The sequence below is a fragment of the Pseudochaenichthys georgianus genome, chromosome 17 (assembly GCF_902827115.2).
Source record: "Pseudochaenichthys georgianus chromosome 17, fPseGeo1.2, whole genome shotgun sequence".
In the NCBI taxonomy this organism is placed as follows: domain Eukaryota; kingdom Metazoa; phylum Chordata; class Actinopteri; order Perciformes; family Channichthyidae; genus Pseudochaenichthys; species Pseudochaenichthys georgianus.
Window position 1 is genome coordinate 42,785,935 of NC_047519.1, and position 18,378 is coordinate 42,804,312.

Sequence of the window (18,378 nt, forward strand, 5' to 3'; positions counted from 1 at the left end):
AGTTATATCATCTGATGGTTTGTTTTTGTTTATTTCAATCAGATAAGTAACCATATGACCTTTTTTCTTAAGTGTCTTATCATCAGACATCCTGTAGAAGACGCCGTGTGCAAATATAATCTTGATCCTAGAACATACGGCATGACAGAGAAATGCTAAACGAGCATCAATGATACCGTAAACATGAATTAGCTGTGGTTTAGAAATGAAATGGCCGAAGCGGACGTCTCGACGCTTCTTAAAAACAGAAGCTTCATTTAGAACAAAGGCAACCAGACACGTGGCTTGTATAAAAAGTAGACCCCTTTAATTGTGTTCTCATATATAAAAGAAATACAAAAAAGAAACATCGACACCGGGCGAGGGTCAGCGGGACGGGGGTTTGGGGTTTTGGGCGGGGGGCGACATAAAAACAGGAAGTGGAAACGACAGGAGGAACGTCCAATAGTCCGAGGGGATCGTTCCAACACATGAGGGAGGAGGAAACAGATCCTCTTCCTCCTCCTCCTCCTCTTCCTCTTTCGAGGACAAAGTGGAGCCTCAGCTCTACACGCATCGGTCAGAAGCAGAGTGGCTGCGGGAGGCAGACACCATCTGATTGGTTGAGTTAAAGTTAGTTAAGTGAACATTCTGACATCATATGAAAACTACAGGCCCAATCTAATCCATCGATACCACGTGTGTCTCGATATCGGGAAGTTCCCTAAAAGACGATTCAGAGTTTTCTTAAAAACTGTTTTAAAGTTTGGCTCCATTTTTAAGATACAGTTGAAAACCTGATATCCTAAGAAACTAGAAGATCAGACGAATTCCGTACAACGAAAACCCTTTGGAGGGAAGATGTAAGAGACTTCATTTACATTGTTAAAGCAGCATGATTGGCCATATATCAATGTGTAAGCTAAGCTAAGCTAACCTCACAAAGTTACCCCATTTCGACTCAAATGGATCTGTTCTAGTTTGGGTCACTGATGGTTAAACAAGTCATAAAACCCAGATGCCTCGTCTCAAACGGTTTTCTGAACATGTTTGAAGCCTGAAATAAGGTCGGTGGTTTCTACAAGCCGTGAGATGAAGGTTTGTTCTGTATCTCTGCATGTCTGTAGGTCTGTGTGCCATCACTACTACCACCTACCTGTGTGTTCAAGCGAGAATAAAGAGGAGGACATAGGGATACTAAAATCCATCATACAGCCCTGAACATCTAATGACCGCCATCTAGTGTCCAAAAATAATATTGCACGATATTTCTAAAGAAATGTTTATGACTTTCCAACAATGGACATAAATGGAGCCGACTTCTTTATTCTCGAAAGTAAGACTCCGGACTTGATTGCAAATACTTCCAAAACAATGACTTGCTTTCAACACCTGTTTTACTGAAGTTGCGATGTCTCCTAAAGAACTTCCGGCTGCTTTTCTTTCGTCACTAAGCTAGAAAGCAGCACTCGCTGAAGTTTAACTCAACCTCTGGGACGGTTTCCGCCTGGGGAGCCTCTCTGCCTCTGAGGACTCTTCTTTGTGGAAACTGAAACCCTGTCTTGCGCTCTTCAGGACAGCTCAGTCTTATCGGCTGGCTCCGGGTGATGCCCGCCTCCCGACTCGGAGGTACCGGGCGCTAACAACGTCCTCCGGTTGTAGTGGTGGTGGCCCTTCATGATGCCCGAGTTGTTGTTCTCGTTGAGGATCTGCTTCTGCTTCTGCCTGTTGAGCGACTGCACCAGACCGAGCACCACGGCCGCCAGCGAATACTGGCCGGTGATTTTCCGCGGCTGCATGATGAGCGGATTCGGTTGAACGCGGCCCGACAGGAAGTGCGTCCGGATCTTTCCCTCCTGCTCGCTGATGCCCTTCACGTAGATCTCGCCGCGGTACTCGAAGGCGAATCCGCGCTCCTTCAGGATCAGGAAGGTGTCCTCGGGGACCTGGATCTTCCCGCTGACGCCCGTGCTGTCCATGCGGCTCGAAAGGTTCACCGTCTTCCCCCAGATATCGTACTGAGGCTTCTTGGCTCCGATCACACCGGCCACCACCGAGCCGTGGGCCATACCTGACGGAGACACAACGTAGATGAGATGTGTTGTACTTCAAATCTATTCCTTTACTAGGTTAAAAATACAGAAATATGGAACTGGTTAAGAGGGGCATGCGCTGTATTCGTCCCCGTCGGTGACATGTACCCTTTATAGGGGTTTGACTCAACCTTAACTCTAAAAATGGTGAGGCTTGACCAGCAACTTTAGTCAAACTGCTAGTTTTTTAGTATTTCGATATACTATCTTTTCCTAAATCGAACCAGGTTGTCTACGTCGAGCAGGGAATGTTCCGTAAAAGAGACATCGTGCATGTATTGAGAAAGCATACATATAGGAGATGACTATATATTTTATATAAACTTGTAACATGTCCTATACACCTTTCCATGAGGATATGTTTGACTAGAAAGCATCTTACATCTGGTTCATAGTCATACATCAGACTTGAAGCTACTGATTGAGACCATAAAGTCGTTAGGAAAACGAGGTAATAAATGAAGCAAGACATATGGTAACTCTTTCACAGACTTCTACTCAGCAGTAGCTCGAACTTCAATCATTGTCGACACTATTTTCAGTAATCCAAACCACAATCTTCACCTAAATCCAACCGAGTTGTTGGAGAATGTGTTGGTAGTAAATAAGGAAAGCATTTTGTCATAGACGTCTATGCAATCTGACATCGACTTGCAACCAGGAGACTCAGGTTGCCACGGCTGCCATCAAGATACGTTTTCATGATTTTGCTTCAGTTTTTAAATCACTATGAACTAAATATCTTTGGGGTTTATTATGTGTTAGATAAAATAACATCATCTTAATTCCAGGATTTCTGTTTTTTATTATGTCGAGACATTCGAGAGACGTGAAGAAGAATTCCTAGCAACAAAAAACCTGATGCATGGATCCGCTAAGAGACACTGTCGTGCTTTCAGAGACATCCCTTCAATATGGGGTTTACAAGAAATGAAAGACGAGGCTTTAAAATGGAGATATTTATCCGCTCTTACCGATCCTCAGCTCGAAGTTGTTGAAGGAGTGTTTGTTGATCTCCTGGATGCTCTCGTTGAGGGCGATGGCGAAGTCCGCCAGCTCACACAGGTGGCCCCATTTGTCTTCACACTGCTGTGGGTCGCAGGAGAAGAGAAGTCACAAAGGGAACCGGACGTCTGACACCAGAGTGAGTCCACGTCAGAAAAGAGGTCTGCTGTGTGTCGGGAGACGGGCGAAGGACTCCGGGAGCGTTGTCAGGTTCCCAAAGGGCCGTCTACTGACTGAGGTTTCTATCTCTACTCCTGCCCCCCCTCTTCATACTGCTGCGACCACGCACGTATCGCGTCCTTTGTGTCAGCAAACACGTAACAAAGTATGAAGCTGACAGGAAGCCAACAAAGGGAATCTGCTGGCTGTCAGCTCCTCTCTCGTGACTTGGACATGTGCTTTTCAGAAACACTACGCTGTCTAACTGTGTGCGTTCTTCTCCGCTGTCAGAACGGAAAACACAACATTATTAGCTTGGCTGAATAATGTGTGTAACTATAGCAACGACTTTAGATCAAATGAGTGATATAATGTAGACTTCTAGTTTGTCTATGATGGCCCAACATATTCTGATAATGTTCAACACGTCCAGCGACAGTGAGTTTATGTCAATTAGGGATGCCAGCGATTATTCGATTATTCGAATATTCGCTACAGTCTCCATAATCGAATATTATTTTGAAAAATCGATTTTATTTATATATTTTTTTATTATTATTTATGTATATATTTTTTTTGGCTTAGTTTCAACCAAAATATATATAAATATATATATGCTAATAATAGTAATAGTATTAATAATTGTAAATGGTCATTGGTCACACCACCAGTTTGTTTTACGAATAATCGATTATTATTCGCCAGGGCTGCCGAATAATCGATCTTGATCATGGTCAGTTTCTGGCAACCCTAATGTCATTTGGGCTTCAACCGTAGATATGTTGAAAACAGAAAACCAGTTGCACATTTAGCAAAGAGTGTTGAGGACACTTAGGCGAGTCTGAGGAGGCGTGCAGCTAACCATCAAGGCCGTGATCAAGATAACCACCAGCCCAGAGAAGCACCGGATCTGAACAGACACAGCATGCCGGGTTAACCTGATGTATCGTGGGTTCAGGTGGAGGCTCTCACCTGTTTCTCAGGCGACAGGCCGGAGACCGCCATGTAGGTGCTGCCGATCGTCTTGATCTTCTCGATGTCCTGGAAGCGATCCTCACCGAGCAGCTGCGACACAGAGAGACACGCTTATTATTCGGACCCTAATGACACCCTAAAGCAGGGGTGTCAAACTCAAGGCCCGGGGGCCAAATCCGGCCCGCCACTTCATTGTATGCGGCCCCACAAGAGCTTGCAAAGAACATAATACGTTTATTATAAGGTTCCGCTTTACAGAAGCACGTTGCCCATAAACTACATGTCCCACAATGCATCTCATTTTGTGACATTCTCACTGAAGAGACTTGCAATTATTTCCCCTAGACTTCTGCTTTCAGACGTAGCTAATTATGAAGTTATCACCCTATCCGATAATAATACATTATTACTTATATTTATTTATATAATCTTAAAGTTACCACCGGCCCTTTGAGTGCAACCACAATTCTAACGTGGCCCGTGATGAAATTGAGTTTGACACCCGTGCCCTAAAGGACAATAATCCACGTGCAACCAAATGTTACCAACGTTATTATATTAAGCTTCACGATCTGGAGACACTTTGAAGACGAAAACATCAACAACATCCACACTGATCAATACCGTGTGGTAAATCACAAGGTAGCCCACACTAAAGCCTTCCCTGCTTCATCGTCTATGTGACTCGAACTGGGACCGTGACTTACCAAATGAACTTCGTGCTGTATTCAATAGGACTTGAACCAAGAGATTGAGACCGTAGACGCAACAGGAACATGTTTCTGATGCAATACATCGGGTAAGAAGGAGGTGATTTTCTCATAGACTTCTATACAATGAGACTTTCCAAAAAGAGGCGTCGCCCCCTGGTGGATGTGATGAGGAGGTTTAAGACGCACCCCAAAGCTCCATTGAGGCTTCTTGCCATTTGACTGCTGTCGACACACCTCGACTGTGTGTGCTCTGTCTGGGCGTGATGCGACTGAACTGCTTCCAGGGCAGACTTGAAGGACTCCGATGAAATGAAAGCGAGCTCATTATTCCTGCCAAAACACCACATGTTCAGATGTGATATTGCCCTCTTTCAGTTCCCCTCCTCGAGCAGCATGAATAGAGGACACTTGTGTTCTCAGCATGAGCACTGACTGCTGCAAAGGTCACATGTGCTGAAACGGCCTCAGGAGGACACTCAGCATCGCCCTGCCTACCTGACTGAGGGAAGACCAAGCAAAGCTTTAGAGAGGAGGCTTTCTGTCGTCCGATGGAAGTCAGCATCTCGCGGGTTCAACGGGATTTCTCCACGTGATTTTGGATTATTGCAGAAAAGTGTCGAACACGCGTTCATCGTGTGTTGCTGTTGCACTCCGGTGGGAGCACACAGCTGCCGATAGGACACGCCCCTCGTCTGTCTGTGAGCACACAGCTGCTGATAGGACACGCCCCTCGTCTGTCTGTGAGCACACAGCTGCTGATAGGACACGCCCCTCGTCTGTCTGTGAGCACACAGCTGCTGATAGGATACGCCCCTCGTCTGTCTGTGAGCACACAGCTGCCGATAGGACACGCCCCTCGTCTGTCCGTGAGCACACAGCTGCTGATAGGACACGCCCCTCGTCTGTCTGTGAGCACACAGCTGCTGATAGGACACGCCCCTCGTCTGTCTGTGAGCACACAGCTGCTGATAGGACACGCCCCTCGTCTGTCTGTGAGCACACAGCTGCTGATAGGACACGCCCCTCGCCTGTCTGTGTTTGGGCAGAAGGTGAGGACGTGGCCGCCGGCTGCAGAGGGCTCAGCTGCCGTCTCGCTCTCATTAGGAGACGTTGACACGGAGTCTCCGTCAGACTGTCGGCTGCAGGAAGCCTCAGCCAGCAACCCGCGTCTGCTTAAAGAAGTCCGGACGCTTTGCGTGAGCTGACGAACGACTTTAAGGCAGTTTGACGGATAAAGAAGTTGAGTGTTGAGTGTGTGAGTCGCTCTGGATAAAAGCGTCTAACAAGTAATGAGATAAAGAAATCAGCTCAGTCTGAAACAGTCTCTTATATCGGAATAGTTTAGTCTCTTCTTTCTACCTGAGACAAACCCTTCCTCCGCTCCCCTGACACGTTGGCACTAATCAGCTCTGAAGTGTCCTGGGCAACACGCTGCATGCTTTCATCAGAGAGGCTTTACTTACGGACGGGCGAACACTTCAAAGTCTCACCTCGTCGAAGTCGGCGATGATTTCGTTGAGCAGCCGGAGGCACTCGACTCCCTGGTTGTTCATCTCTGTCTGAGAGTAGAAGTCTGCGAAGCCCGGGATGGAGGCGAACATCACGCCCACCGAGTCGTACGACTGGGAGTACAGCTCCTGTGAAGACACCCCACAATACATACGTTTTTCCTCATGCTCAGAGAGAGGTATGACGCTGACACATGGGAACTGTCAGTCACTTTGTTCGGAGGGAAACATGTTTCGTAGCTTTTCTTAAAGAGGCCCTATCATATATTTGATTATACTTCTTACTGATTTGGGGCTGTCCCTCTCCTGTAGTGCGTTCTATAGCTGTTAGTGCATGCACATGGTGTGTGGTGTTGAATCCTATCTTATCACAAGAGGTTGGTCATAGGACTTCCCAACAAATCATTTACAATATACACTTGTATACATTCCGATGGTGTGAACATTGAGGGGGAACACATCGGAGGTTTTATGGTCTAATGGTCACGGTGCATCAGGCCTGCAGGGGAGGACTGTGTCGGAGAATTATTTAAATGTGGCCAAAATGAAATGATTTCAGCACAGAACCAACATTTCTCCTTGTACGATGTGAGGGTCTGAGGACAGAGGGTCTAAGGACAGAGGGTCTAAGGACAGAGGGTGTAAGGACAGAGGGTCTAAGGACAGAGGGTCTAAGGACAGAGGGTCTGAGGACAGAGGGTCTGAGGACAGAGGGTCTAAGGACAGAGGGTCTGAGGACAGAGGGTCTAAGGACAGAGGGTCTGAGGACAGAGGGTCTGAGGACAGAGGGTCTAAGGACAGAGGGTCTGAGGATAGAGGGTCTAAGGACAGAGGGTCTGAGGACAGAGGGTCTAAGGACAGAGGGTCTGAGGATAGAGGGTCTAAGGACAGAGGGTCTGAGGACAGAGGGTCTAAGGACAGAGGGTCTGAGGACAGAGGGTCTAAGGACAGAGGGTCTGAGGACAGAGGGTCTAAGGACAGAGGGTCTGAGGACAGAGGGTCTAAGGACAGAGGGTCTGAGGACAGAGGGTCTGAGGACAGAGGGTCTAAGGACAGAGGGTCTGAGGACAGAGGGTCTGAGGACAGAGGGTCTAAGGACAGAGGGTCTAAGGACAGAGGGTCTGAGGACAGAGGGTCTAAGGACAGAGGGTCTAAGGACAGAGGGTCTGAGGACAGAGGGTCTGAGGACAGAGGGTCTGAGGACAGAGGGTCTGAGGACAGAGGGTGTCGTATTGTCAAACTGATATTCTGTACACACTGTGAAGTCCACTGAGACAAATGTAAAATGTGTGATATTGGGCTATAAATAAACATTGATTGATTGATTGAGAAAGCATCCAGACTTTAGAGATACGAGTACAAACCAAGCTGTATCTCCATGTTTCAGACTGTTGCACCTCCTCACTACTGCTGTGATATTCTCTTTGTACCCTCTGTGGGGGGGGGGGGGGGGGTGTTACCCAACCATCCCCTGGCTTTAATATGATGTGTACTAATACACAGTAGTAAAAAAACAAAGTATGAAAGCTATGATACTGATTCAGGTGATGCTGCAGTACCCTGCCTCCAGCAGCAGGGGGCAGTGTTGTCACACAATGAGCACAAGGCACTCGGAGCACATTTGAATAATGGACCGGTAAACAACATGTCCAGCCATAGTTCAACATCCCACATGAATAATTAAAGGCTCTTCTCACTCCGTATTCTGCCTGACTTTTGATTTTGACATCTTAACTGACGCTTAATGAGCTCAGTCCAATGTCAGAGTCCTCTGTCCTTCACCGCGGCTCCTCAGAGGTCAGAGGTTACCGTGTCTTTTGAAACGACTTCAAGACACTTCAGTATTCGAGGGTAGGCTGGAAAGGTTATAGCATATCATCAGTTTCAAACTCAAACTCAAAATTGTCACGATTTTAGTTTTGTGTGGGTTTCTGGTTTTATTGTGAAATGTCTTCTCTCCTTGTGTTACTCGTCATACTTTAAATACATTCAGTTTATATCTGTATATATATTATACTTGAACAACTCTTGCACTTCTGGTTGGATGACAATACAGTTGAATCTAATCTAATCTATTCAAAGAAAGACTCCAGACTAATCGGCAAAACGCGTCTTATCAGGACTTATCTTTTCCCCGCTTATTTCTTCCAGTTTATAACACTTTCCAATATTTCTTATTATACTTTATGACCTTAGTACGATCAAAACAGAGGTTTATTACATTGGGAGAATCAAGGAGGAACAAGTATCAACCGGTCGTGAACTAAGAAGACGAATTGGCAAAGGTTGTCTATCAGGACTTGTACTAACACGTGCGACCTTCATCCGACACAGAGACGGGTAAAAAGCTCACGTTTGGAGAATGAAAGAGAACTGAACTGAATCAATATAATATATATATATATATATATATATATAATTAACCGATCATTCAACACAGGAATGTTGAACAGATATTAGGATTGGTGCGTCTCAACACCTGCAGTATTGTCTGAATACAAATATCCACACAACTAAAGACGTTGCTATAAGAACCACTCGAGCTTTCTGTCACAGAGTATTTCCACGGGTCCTTATCCGTGTCCAGTATCCAAACCTGCTGATCAATAATGCAACACGTGATCAGGACCCACCTTCATCTCAATGGATGCTTTTTTAATCACGTCCTCTTTTTATCTGCTCTCCTGACATCCATAATTCATCGGAGGCCTTTTGTTTGAGAGGCAACGGAAGATCGGAGGAGTCGATAACGACGGAGCGCGACGAGGACAATACGGAGCGTGTTATAACCTTCCTCCATGACACCATCACCATCGGCCAGGAGAAGAACGCATTACTTTTTACTTCAGTACATTTCGAAGCCTCTTTACTTTCACTTCAGTAATAAGTTTAGTCAGTACTTCTACTTTCACCAGAGTACTTTTAAAAACGAGTATCTGTACTTCTACCTGAGTAAAGGATGTGCGTACTTGTGCCCTCTCTAGGCAGGATGACATTAAGCCAGTGGTTTTCAAACTGTGGGGCGCGACCCCTGGTGGAGCGCGGAGGTACTGCATGGGGGGCGCACTCAGACACACACTCTCAAACACTCAGAACCACGTGTGTAGTAAAGAGTGCTGGATCAGGAGTATGGAGCGGTGACGCGTCCTAAAACCAGGAAGTGAGTCAGCATTTCTCCACTTCCTGTTCCCTCGTCTCAGAGCCAATGGGATAGCTCAGTGGTTTTCAAACTGTGGGGCGCGACCCCTGGTGGGGCGCGGAGGTACTGCAGGGGGGCGCAGGAAGATATTTTTGTTTTATTATTTTCTCCTTTTAGCTTTGTGAAGCACCTTGAGATGACGTTGTTTCTAAAGCTGTATTATTATTAATATTATTCAATTGTAAACAAACACTGCTCGAAAATGTCTCATTGGTCAGAGAGCTGTGGGCTAACGCTGCCTTTAGCAACATCCTACTTGTGTGAGAGGCTTTTCTTGCTGCCATCAAAACGAAACGGATCAAAGCTGAACATTGAGAATGAACTGAGAGGCAGTCTCAGAACAACAGCCCCGCTTTGAGAAGACCTGCGAGGGAAAGCAAGCACACACAAGTCACTGATAGGCTAGTGTGGAATAGGAATGGCAACGTGATGTGATCGTTTGCAACCTGCAGTAAAAATAGTAATATATTTTCCTTAAAGAAATTAGAATTTAAAAATCGACTACTCTGGGAAGAAGGCCTGCTAGTTTTAATTAGGCCAAATTACTTCACAGTAACACAAGCACTTTAGTTCATGTGTAATCCATAATAAAATATACAATTATATATATTATTATTATTATTAGCAGAGAAAATGTAATGTTTTTACAACAATATACAATAATCCTACCAATATAGATGGGAACCGAAGATATTTCCAATACCCAAGGGAGGCCCGAATGAAAACGTGTGGGAACCACTGCATTAAGCTAAAGGCACTGGTGGAGAAGGGATGTCTGCAGGGAGAAATCACGCTTCACTATGTGGCGGTCTCGTGAGTCTCTATGTCCTGTGACCCACCGCCACGACGTGCACGGTAAGCACGTTACTTTAAAAGCAGTGTGTGCATTCGGACTGGTTAGTAGGGTCTTAAGTCACAGGAGGTGACGGTCGCTACTGCTAGCAAGCTAGCTAGCTACCAACGTTATCGCTCACGATAGCAAATCATTGTATAATAATAATTCATTCGATTTACTTTAGCACTTTTCCAGATGCTCTAAACGCTTCACATACATTACATCAGGGGTGTCAAACTCAAGGCCCGGGGGCCAAATCCGGCCCGCGACTTCATTTCATGCGGCCCCTCAAGAGATTGCAAAGAATATAATGTTTATTATACGGTTACATGCCGATTTACAGAAGCACGTTGCCTATAAACTACATGTCCCACAATGCATCTGAAAGTTGACTTTTTTCTCAGAATTTGACTTTTTTTCTTCACAATATAATTTTTTTCTCAGAATTAGATTTTTTTTAAAATCATTTTGTAACATTCTCAGTGAAGAGCCTTGCAATGATTTGCCCTAGACTTCTGCTTTCAGACGTAGTATCCGATAATAGTCCAATGCAGAGGCAATAATGTCATATAATACATTATTTTATATATATTAAATATTTATATATGTATTTTGATATATAGTCTTAAAGTTACAACCGGCCCTTTGAGTGCAAACATAATGCTGATGTGGCCCGCAAAGAAATTGAGTTTGACAACCCTGCACATATATTGACATGCAACAATGAATTAAAGAGGCTTTAAAGGGTTGAGCTATGTATGTCTGATTAATCAAAATGATTCAATATAAATGCATTTGAGGATTTAAAGTATGTAACACAATCATAAAAGTCATTTAGTAAATGTGTTGCACCAGAAGGCCCGTCTGATGAGTGTGTGCCCATTAAATAACTTTGAATGAGCGCAGACAGCTCTATTCAGAGTTTAAAAGCACAAAAGATAAAGGGCAGCGGAGATAAGGCGAACGAAAAGAGAGATGAGGAAAAGTCTGAGTGCGGAGGGAGGTCAGCTGAGTCACTCCTGCACGAGCGACAAATCAACGTGTTCTCTGACAGCGTGTTCTTAAAATCCAATCAAATGCATGCAGACGGAAATACCCCCGATTCCCGTCTCTGGAAAAGTTAGCAAAAGCAATTACTTTTCTTTTCTCAGTGAACGGAGTGCAGGGGACTGATTTCGGAGCGGGTCAGCGGTAAATGGACTGCACTCACATAGCGGTTTATCCAGTCGTTAAGACCCCTCGAAGCGCTTTACATACGACATGTCGATCACCCAGTCACACAGAGCAGTGCGTGGTACTCTAGGACCTGACACGCACACACCGTTGGCCATCGGGAGCGACTCAGGGTTAAGTACCGTACTTTTCGGACTATAAGCCGCGACTTTTCCCCCCATTTTTTGTGTACAGCTAACGGCCACTAGGGGACCTCCTACATCTATGGATTTCACAGGTGAAATTAACCACCTTTAACACTATGGGCTCTAGGACCGGTCCGCGCCCGCCACCTTTAAGCGGCGGGCTCCAGCAGGACAAGCTGACGGCCGGAAAAGAGTGAGACAGGTAGCGCGCCAAAGTGAAAGTGGAACCGAGAGACAGAACGAGAGCAAGACAGACGGGCAATTTAGCTGCTGCGGCTCATATGCAGGTGCGCTTTATAGTCCGAAAAGTACGGTATCTTGCCCAAGGACACATCGACATGTTGACTGGGCAATCGAACCCACAGCCTTCTGGTGGAAGGACGACCGCACTCCCTCGCAGCCACAGTCGCCCCCCGGTAAAAAAGACGAGGTGAAAACGTGACCTTGTGTGATGAGTTAAGTTAAATATTGAGCTTTAGAATCTCCATCGGTCCTGCCTGATTTAGCTGATTCTGTCCGTCAGGATTAAAGTGATGATTGGATGCATGAACCCAACCTATTATATGGGTAACCCTAAACTATTCAGTAGTACCTAGAGTTGATGGGTAAATTAAGACGTTACCTAAAGGTGGGGTAGGTCATTTTGGAGAAACCGGCTCGAGTGCGCTAGAATTTGAAAATACATAGCCGGAAGAAATCTGCCCCTCCCCCACAGAGCCCCTCCCCCAACACACAGGAACGCGCACACGACCAATGAGGGCACGAGTTCAGTGTGTGCCCCGATGGAAGGCTGACAGGCAGGGAGGCCGTCCAGCTACTTTAGCCGGCTCAGATGATTGGTCGAGCTTTTTACAGCGCCACGGCTTCCACTGATGACGTGTTGTTATGGATTTGTTGTCAAAGCTCTTCAGATATTCATAGCTATCGGGATGTTAAGAGCATTCCATGGAATATAACAACAAGTGTATCTCGAGCCGGTTTCTCAGAGTTACCGACCCCACCTTTAATTACTTTGGAGAGAGAACCAATGATTTATTGTCTATTCCTTTGTGTTCAGGTTTGCGTGACTTTTGAGGCCTCCTCTCTTCAAAGGTATACATGTCAGGATAGCAAGAATCCTGAGCATTAGCTTCACATAAGCCACGCCTTTTTTAAGTGCTACGAACTCAAATGCTCAGACTTTAAGGTGACTAAATATGACCAGGACTAAGTCTAAGTTAACAACTAGCTGACAAAATGAACACGAATTCACATCTAAACTTGTTCATCAACACACTGTTGAGTGTGAGAATTCCCACAAGCTCCTGAACACATCATCATCATTTAAATTGTGTCTAAAGCCCTTCGATAGTGTTTTATTTATCTTCACGGTCTACTCTATATTTTCTACTTTTTAATTCGGTTTTAATTCTATTTTTCAGATGTTTAAATTCCACTCTTTGATTTCTACTTATGTGCCATGCCTTGTTTTGATGCAGCTGCGACGCAAACATTTCCCAGTTTGGGATCAATAACGTACCTCTTATCTTATTTCTAAGCGATCAATTGACGAACAAACAAATCAACATAATGGAAATAAAGCACTTGTAAGTTTGACTGGTTGCATGTTTCATGACCGAGGCAGATTTCAGAAGGGTGACGGGTTGTTTCGTGCAGATTGGATGTTCTTTTTCAATGTATTCCCTCGAGTTGACTTACGATTAGCTGCGGCACAAACTCATCGTGACGTCCTCTGACTTTCAATTTCCCTCGTGATGTGTTCAGGTGTTGCGTGAGATTTGAGCTTCGGCTCTTCAAAAGCACAAGACGTCAGGATAGCAAGAATCCCGAGCATTAGCTTCAAGTAAGCCGAGCCTTTTTTAAGTTCTACAAACTGAAATGAGAAGCTGCTGTGTCATACCCTGGACACGTCTTCTCCACGTCTACTAGTTGTTCATCAGCAAACTATTGAGTGTAAGAATTCCCACACGCTCCTGAACACATCATCGCGGAAGAGCCTGCGGTTGTATTTCTCAGCGACAACAAACAAATCAGCATAATGTAAATAAAGCACACTTGTAAGTGACCGTGAGGCAGATGTGTGATGTGTTGTGCACACCTCGTTGTCCCGGTCCTTCTCCAGGAAGTGCCGGGCCACGTGGCTCGGCAGGATGTTCCTCAGCATGTTCTCGTTGTGTTCTCGCAGCTCCTTCATCTCGTTGATCTCCTCTTTGGCCTGAACGCGCCACAGGAAGTCCAGCCGGGCCGTGTACTCCAGCTGGAGAGGGAGCGAGAAGTTATTAGAGTGTCTTTTCTGTAAAATGATGAAAGCCATACTGCCTTTTCTCTCATAGGCTAACGGGCAGGACATCACTTCGTAACACTCGCGCTCCTATTGGCTAGCGCTCCAACACATTGTGTGTGATATGCTAAAGAGGCGGGACATCTCTAAGCTGGTTGACCAATCACAACAGAGCTAACCAATCAGAGCCGACTGGGCTCTGGTTTCAGACAGAGGGTGGAAAGAGCTTTTTGAACATTAAAGCATGGAGACATGTTGAAGTAGACGAATTCGACATCAACCTGAAAACAAGTACCGTACTTTTCGGACTATAAGACGCGACTTTTTTCCCCATTTTCTTTGTGCAGCTAACGGCCACTAGGGGACCTCCTAAATCTATGGATTTTACAGGTACAATTAACCACCTTTAACTCTATGGGCTCTAGGACCGGTCCCCGCCCGCCACCTTTAAGCGGCGGGCTCCAGCAGGAAAAGCTGGAGGCCGGAAAAAGAGTGAGACAGGTCGCGCGCCAAAGTAAAAGTGGAACCGAGAGACAGAACGAGAGCAAGACAGACGGACAGTTAGCTGCTGCGGCGGCTTATATGCAGGTGCGCTTTATAGTGCGGAAAGTCGGTATATGTGCTATTCACCACAGCTGTGTACAATGTTGAATTATCAAGAAAAGAATACGTGATGTCCTCTTGACGCTGAGGTAAGATCTCGTACCTGGCCTCTCACAAAGATCTGGACAGACCTGACTTTCAATCGATGCTTAATACGTCCGTACGGAGGAAATACTTCATCCATTCAGACTCTCACCCTGACCCTGTAACTCCGCAGTGAAGTCGTCATAGAAACAAGTCACGAGGTCAACTCGGTGTTAGTTTACATTGTCTCCGAACATTACTCGACTTCTCGAGGTCCGAAAATCCATATCCTTATGTTTCAAAGCATCGTCAGTGTTTTTTAAACTGGCCTTCAATCGCCTGCTGCTTAAACATGCAGGCAACAGATCAGAGGGAAGTCTGCTGCTCATATCTTTCAGATGAACGACTTCATTTAAAAAGTTGGATCAATTATTGAACACGAGAGAAGTGCTGCACTCTGAAGTGCAGCACAGACAGTTTTTCCTGAGTGCACACTTAAAACAAAGTCATTGAAATACATTAGAGACAAACACATGTCGCTACCATTTACTTTGTACTCGCACAGGAGAGGGGGGGGGGATACAAAAAAAACATGAAATTGAAAATTACTTCAGGGCCAGGCAGATCTGTCCGTGGGAATTAAAGCGTTCTCTTTCAGTCGATTGGCGGAAACAGTTTTGTGATTAACCTCGGTATCAATTAGTCGCTTAGTCACGAGCACTCATTTACTGTTTTCCTAATTAAGTATGCAAAGCGGCTCTGGGATAACGAGCCGGTCGCTCAGCTCAGACACTTCATTCAGAGGAGAAGTGGAAGAACAGCATTAATAAACATGTTACTCATCAGCGTTGGAGCTCTGACCACGCGGGGTAATTCAGTTTAATGCAGAATGAAGCTCCGCTGGAACGGACAACTGTTCTGATCCGACAGACTTTGAACTAGGTTAAAATAAATGAGGATGTTAAAGGAAAACTTAAATGGCGGAAAGTTAACAGGAAGTAAACACTAAAGGGAACAGCAGACAAAGACAGACAGGAAGTAAACACTAAAGGGGAACAGCAGAAGAGACAGACAGGAAGTAAACACTAAAGGGGAACAGCAGAAGAAGACAGACAGGAAGTAAACACTAAGGGAACAGCAGAAGAAGACAGACAGGAAGTAAACACTAAAGGGAACAGCAGAAGAAGACAGACAGGAAGTAAACACTAAAAGGGAACAGCAGAAGAAGACAGACAGGAAGTAAACACTAAAGGGAACAGCAGAAGACAGACAGACAGGAAGTAACAATAAAGGGAACAGCAGAAGAAAGACAGACAGGAAGTAAAACCTAAAGGGAACAGCAAAGAAGACAGACAGGAAGTAAACACTAAAGGGAACCGCAGCAGAAGACAGACAGGAGTAAACACTAAAGGGAACAGCAGAAGAAGACAGACAGGAAGTAAACACTAAAGGGAACAGCAGAAGAAGACAGACAGGAAGTAAACACTAAAGGGAACAGCAGCAGAAGACAGACAGGAAGTGAACACTAAAGGGAACAGCAGAAGAAGACAGACAGGAAGGGAACAGCAGAAGAAGACAGACAGGAAGTAAACACTAAGGGAACAGCAGAAGAAGACAGACAGGAAGTAAACACTAAGGGAACAGCAGAAGAAGACAGACAGGAAGTAAACACTAAAGGGAACGGCAGAAGAAGACAGACAGGAAGTAAACAGACAGGAAGTAAACACTAAGGGAACAGCAGAAGAAGACAGACAGGAAGTAAACACTAAAGGGAACAGCAGCAGAAGACAGACAGGAAGTAAACACTAAAGGGAACAGCAGAAGAAGACAGACAGGAAGTAAACACTAAAGGGAACAGCAGAAGACAGACAAGACAGGAAGTAAACACTAAAGGGAACAGCAGAAGAAGACAGACAGGAGTAAACACTAAAGGGAACAGCAGAAGAAGACAGACAGGAAGTAAACACTAAAGGGAACAGCAGAAGAAGACAGACAGGAAGTAAACACTAAAGGGAACAACAGAAGAAGACAGACAGGAAGTAAACACTAAAGAGAACAAGAGAAGAAGACAGACAGGAAGTAAACACTAAAGGGAACAGCATAAGAAGACAGACAGGAAGTAAACACTAAAGGGAACAAGAGAAGAAGACAGGCAGGAAGTAAACACTAAAGGGAACAGCAGAAGAAGACAGACAGGAAGTAAACACTAAAGGGAACAGCAGAAGAAGACAGACAGGAAGTAAACACTAAAGGGAACAGCAGAAGAAGACAGACAGGAAGTAAACACTAAAGGGAACAGCAGCAGAAGACAGACAGGAAGTGAACACTAAAGGGAACAGCAGAAGAAGACAGACAGGAAGTAAACACTAAAGGGAACAGCAGAAGAAGACAGACAGGAAGTAAACAACTAAAGGGAACAGCAGAAGACAGACAGAACAGGAAGTAAACACTAAAGGAACAACAGAAGAAGACAGACAGGAAGTAAAACACTAAAGGCAACAGCAGAAGACAGACAGGAAGTAAACACTAAAGGGAACAGCAGAAGACAGACGGAAGTAAACACTAAAGGGAACAGCAGAAGACAGACAGACAGGAAGTAAACACTAAAGGGAACAGCAGAAGAAGACAGACAGGAAGTAAACACTAAAGGGGAACAGCAGAAGAAGAGAGACAGGACGTAAACACTAAAGGGAACAGCAGAAGAAGACATACAGGAAGTAAATACTAAAGGGAACAGCAGAAGAAAGACAGACGGAAGTAAACACTAAAGGGAACAGCAGCAGAAGACAGACAGGAAGTCAACACTAAAGGGAACAGCAGAAGAAAGAGAGACAGGAAGTAAACACTAAAGGGAACAGCAGAAGACAGACAGACAGGAAGTAAACACTAAAGGGAACAGCATAAGACAGACAGACAGGAAGTCAACACTAAAGGGAACAGCAGAAGAAGACAGACAGGAAGTAAACACTAAAGGGAACAGCAGAAGAAGACAGACAGGAAGTCAACACAAAAGGGAAACAGCAGAAGAAGAGAGACAGGGAAGTAAACACTAAAGGGAACAGCAGAAGACAGACAGACAGGAAGTAAACACTAAAGGGAACAACAGAAGAAGAGAGACAGGAAGTCAACACTAAAGGGAACAGCAGAAGAAGACAGACAGGAAGTCAACACTAAAGGGAACAGCAGAAGAAGAGAGACAGGAAGTCAACACTAAAGGGAACATCAGAAGAAGACAGACAGGAAGTAAACACTAAAGGGAACAGCATAAGACAGACAGACAGACAGACAGGAAGTAAACACTGAAGGGAACAGCAGAAGAAGAACAGACAGGAAGTAAACACTAAAGGGGAACAGCAGAAGAAGACAGACAGGAAGTCAACACTAAAGGGAACAGCAGAAGAAGAGAGACAGGAAGTAAACACTAAAGGGAACAGCAGAAGACAGACAGACAGGAAGTAAACACTAAAGGGAACAACAGAAGAAGACAGACAGGAAGTAAACACTAAAGGGAACAGCAGAAAGAAGACAGACAGGAAGTAAACACTAAAGGAACAGCAGAAGAAGAGAGACAGGAAGTAAACACTAAAGGGAACAGCAGAAGAAGACGGACAGGAAGTAAACACTAAAGGGAAACAACAGAAGAAGA

General features: G+C 45.1%; 1 protein-coding gene across 1 annotated transcript in view; it reads right to left on the minus strand.

Annotated features, from left to right (window-relative positions):
* Positions 1-351: 351 nt before the first annotated feature.
* The window catches only part of adcy8 (adenylate cyclase 8 (brain)), a 68,398-nt gene continuing 50,371 nt past the window's right edge, over positions 352-18,378 (minus strand). Inside the window, exons 13-17 of the mRNA XM_034104937.2 lie at positions 13,923-14,081; positions 6,415-6,561; positions 4,209-4,301; positions 3,047-3,161; positions 352-2,050 (exon numbers count right to left, since the gene is read on the minus strand). Coding sequence (XP_033960828.1) covers positions 1,551-2,050; positions 3,047-3,161; positions 4,209-4,301; positions 6,415-6,561; positions 13,923-14,081 — 1,014 coding nt within the window. The 3' untranslated portion in view covers positions 352-1,550. The remainder of the gene's footprint in view (positions 2,051-3,046; positions 3,162-4,208; positions 4,302-6,414; positions 6,562-13,922; positions 14,082-18,378) is intronic.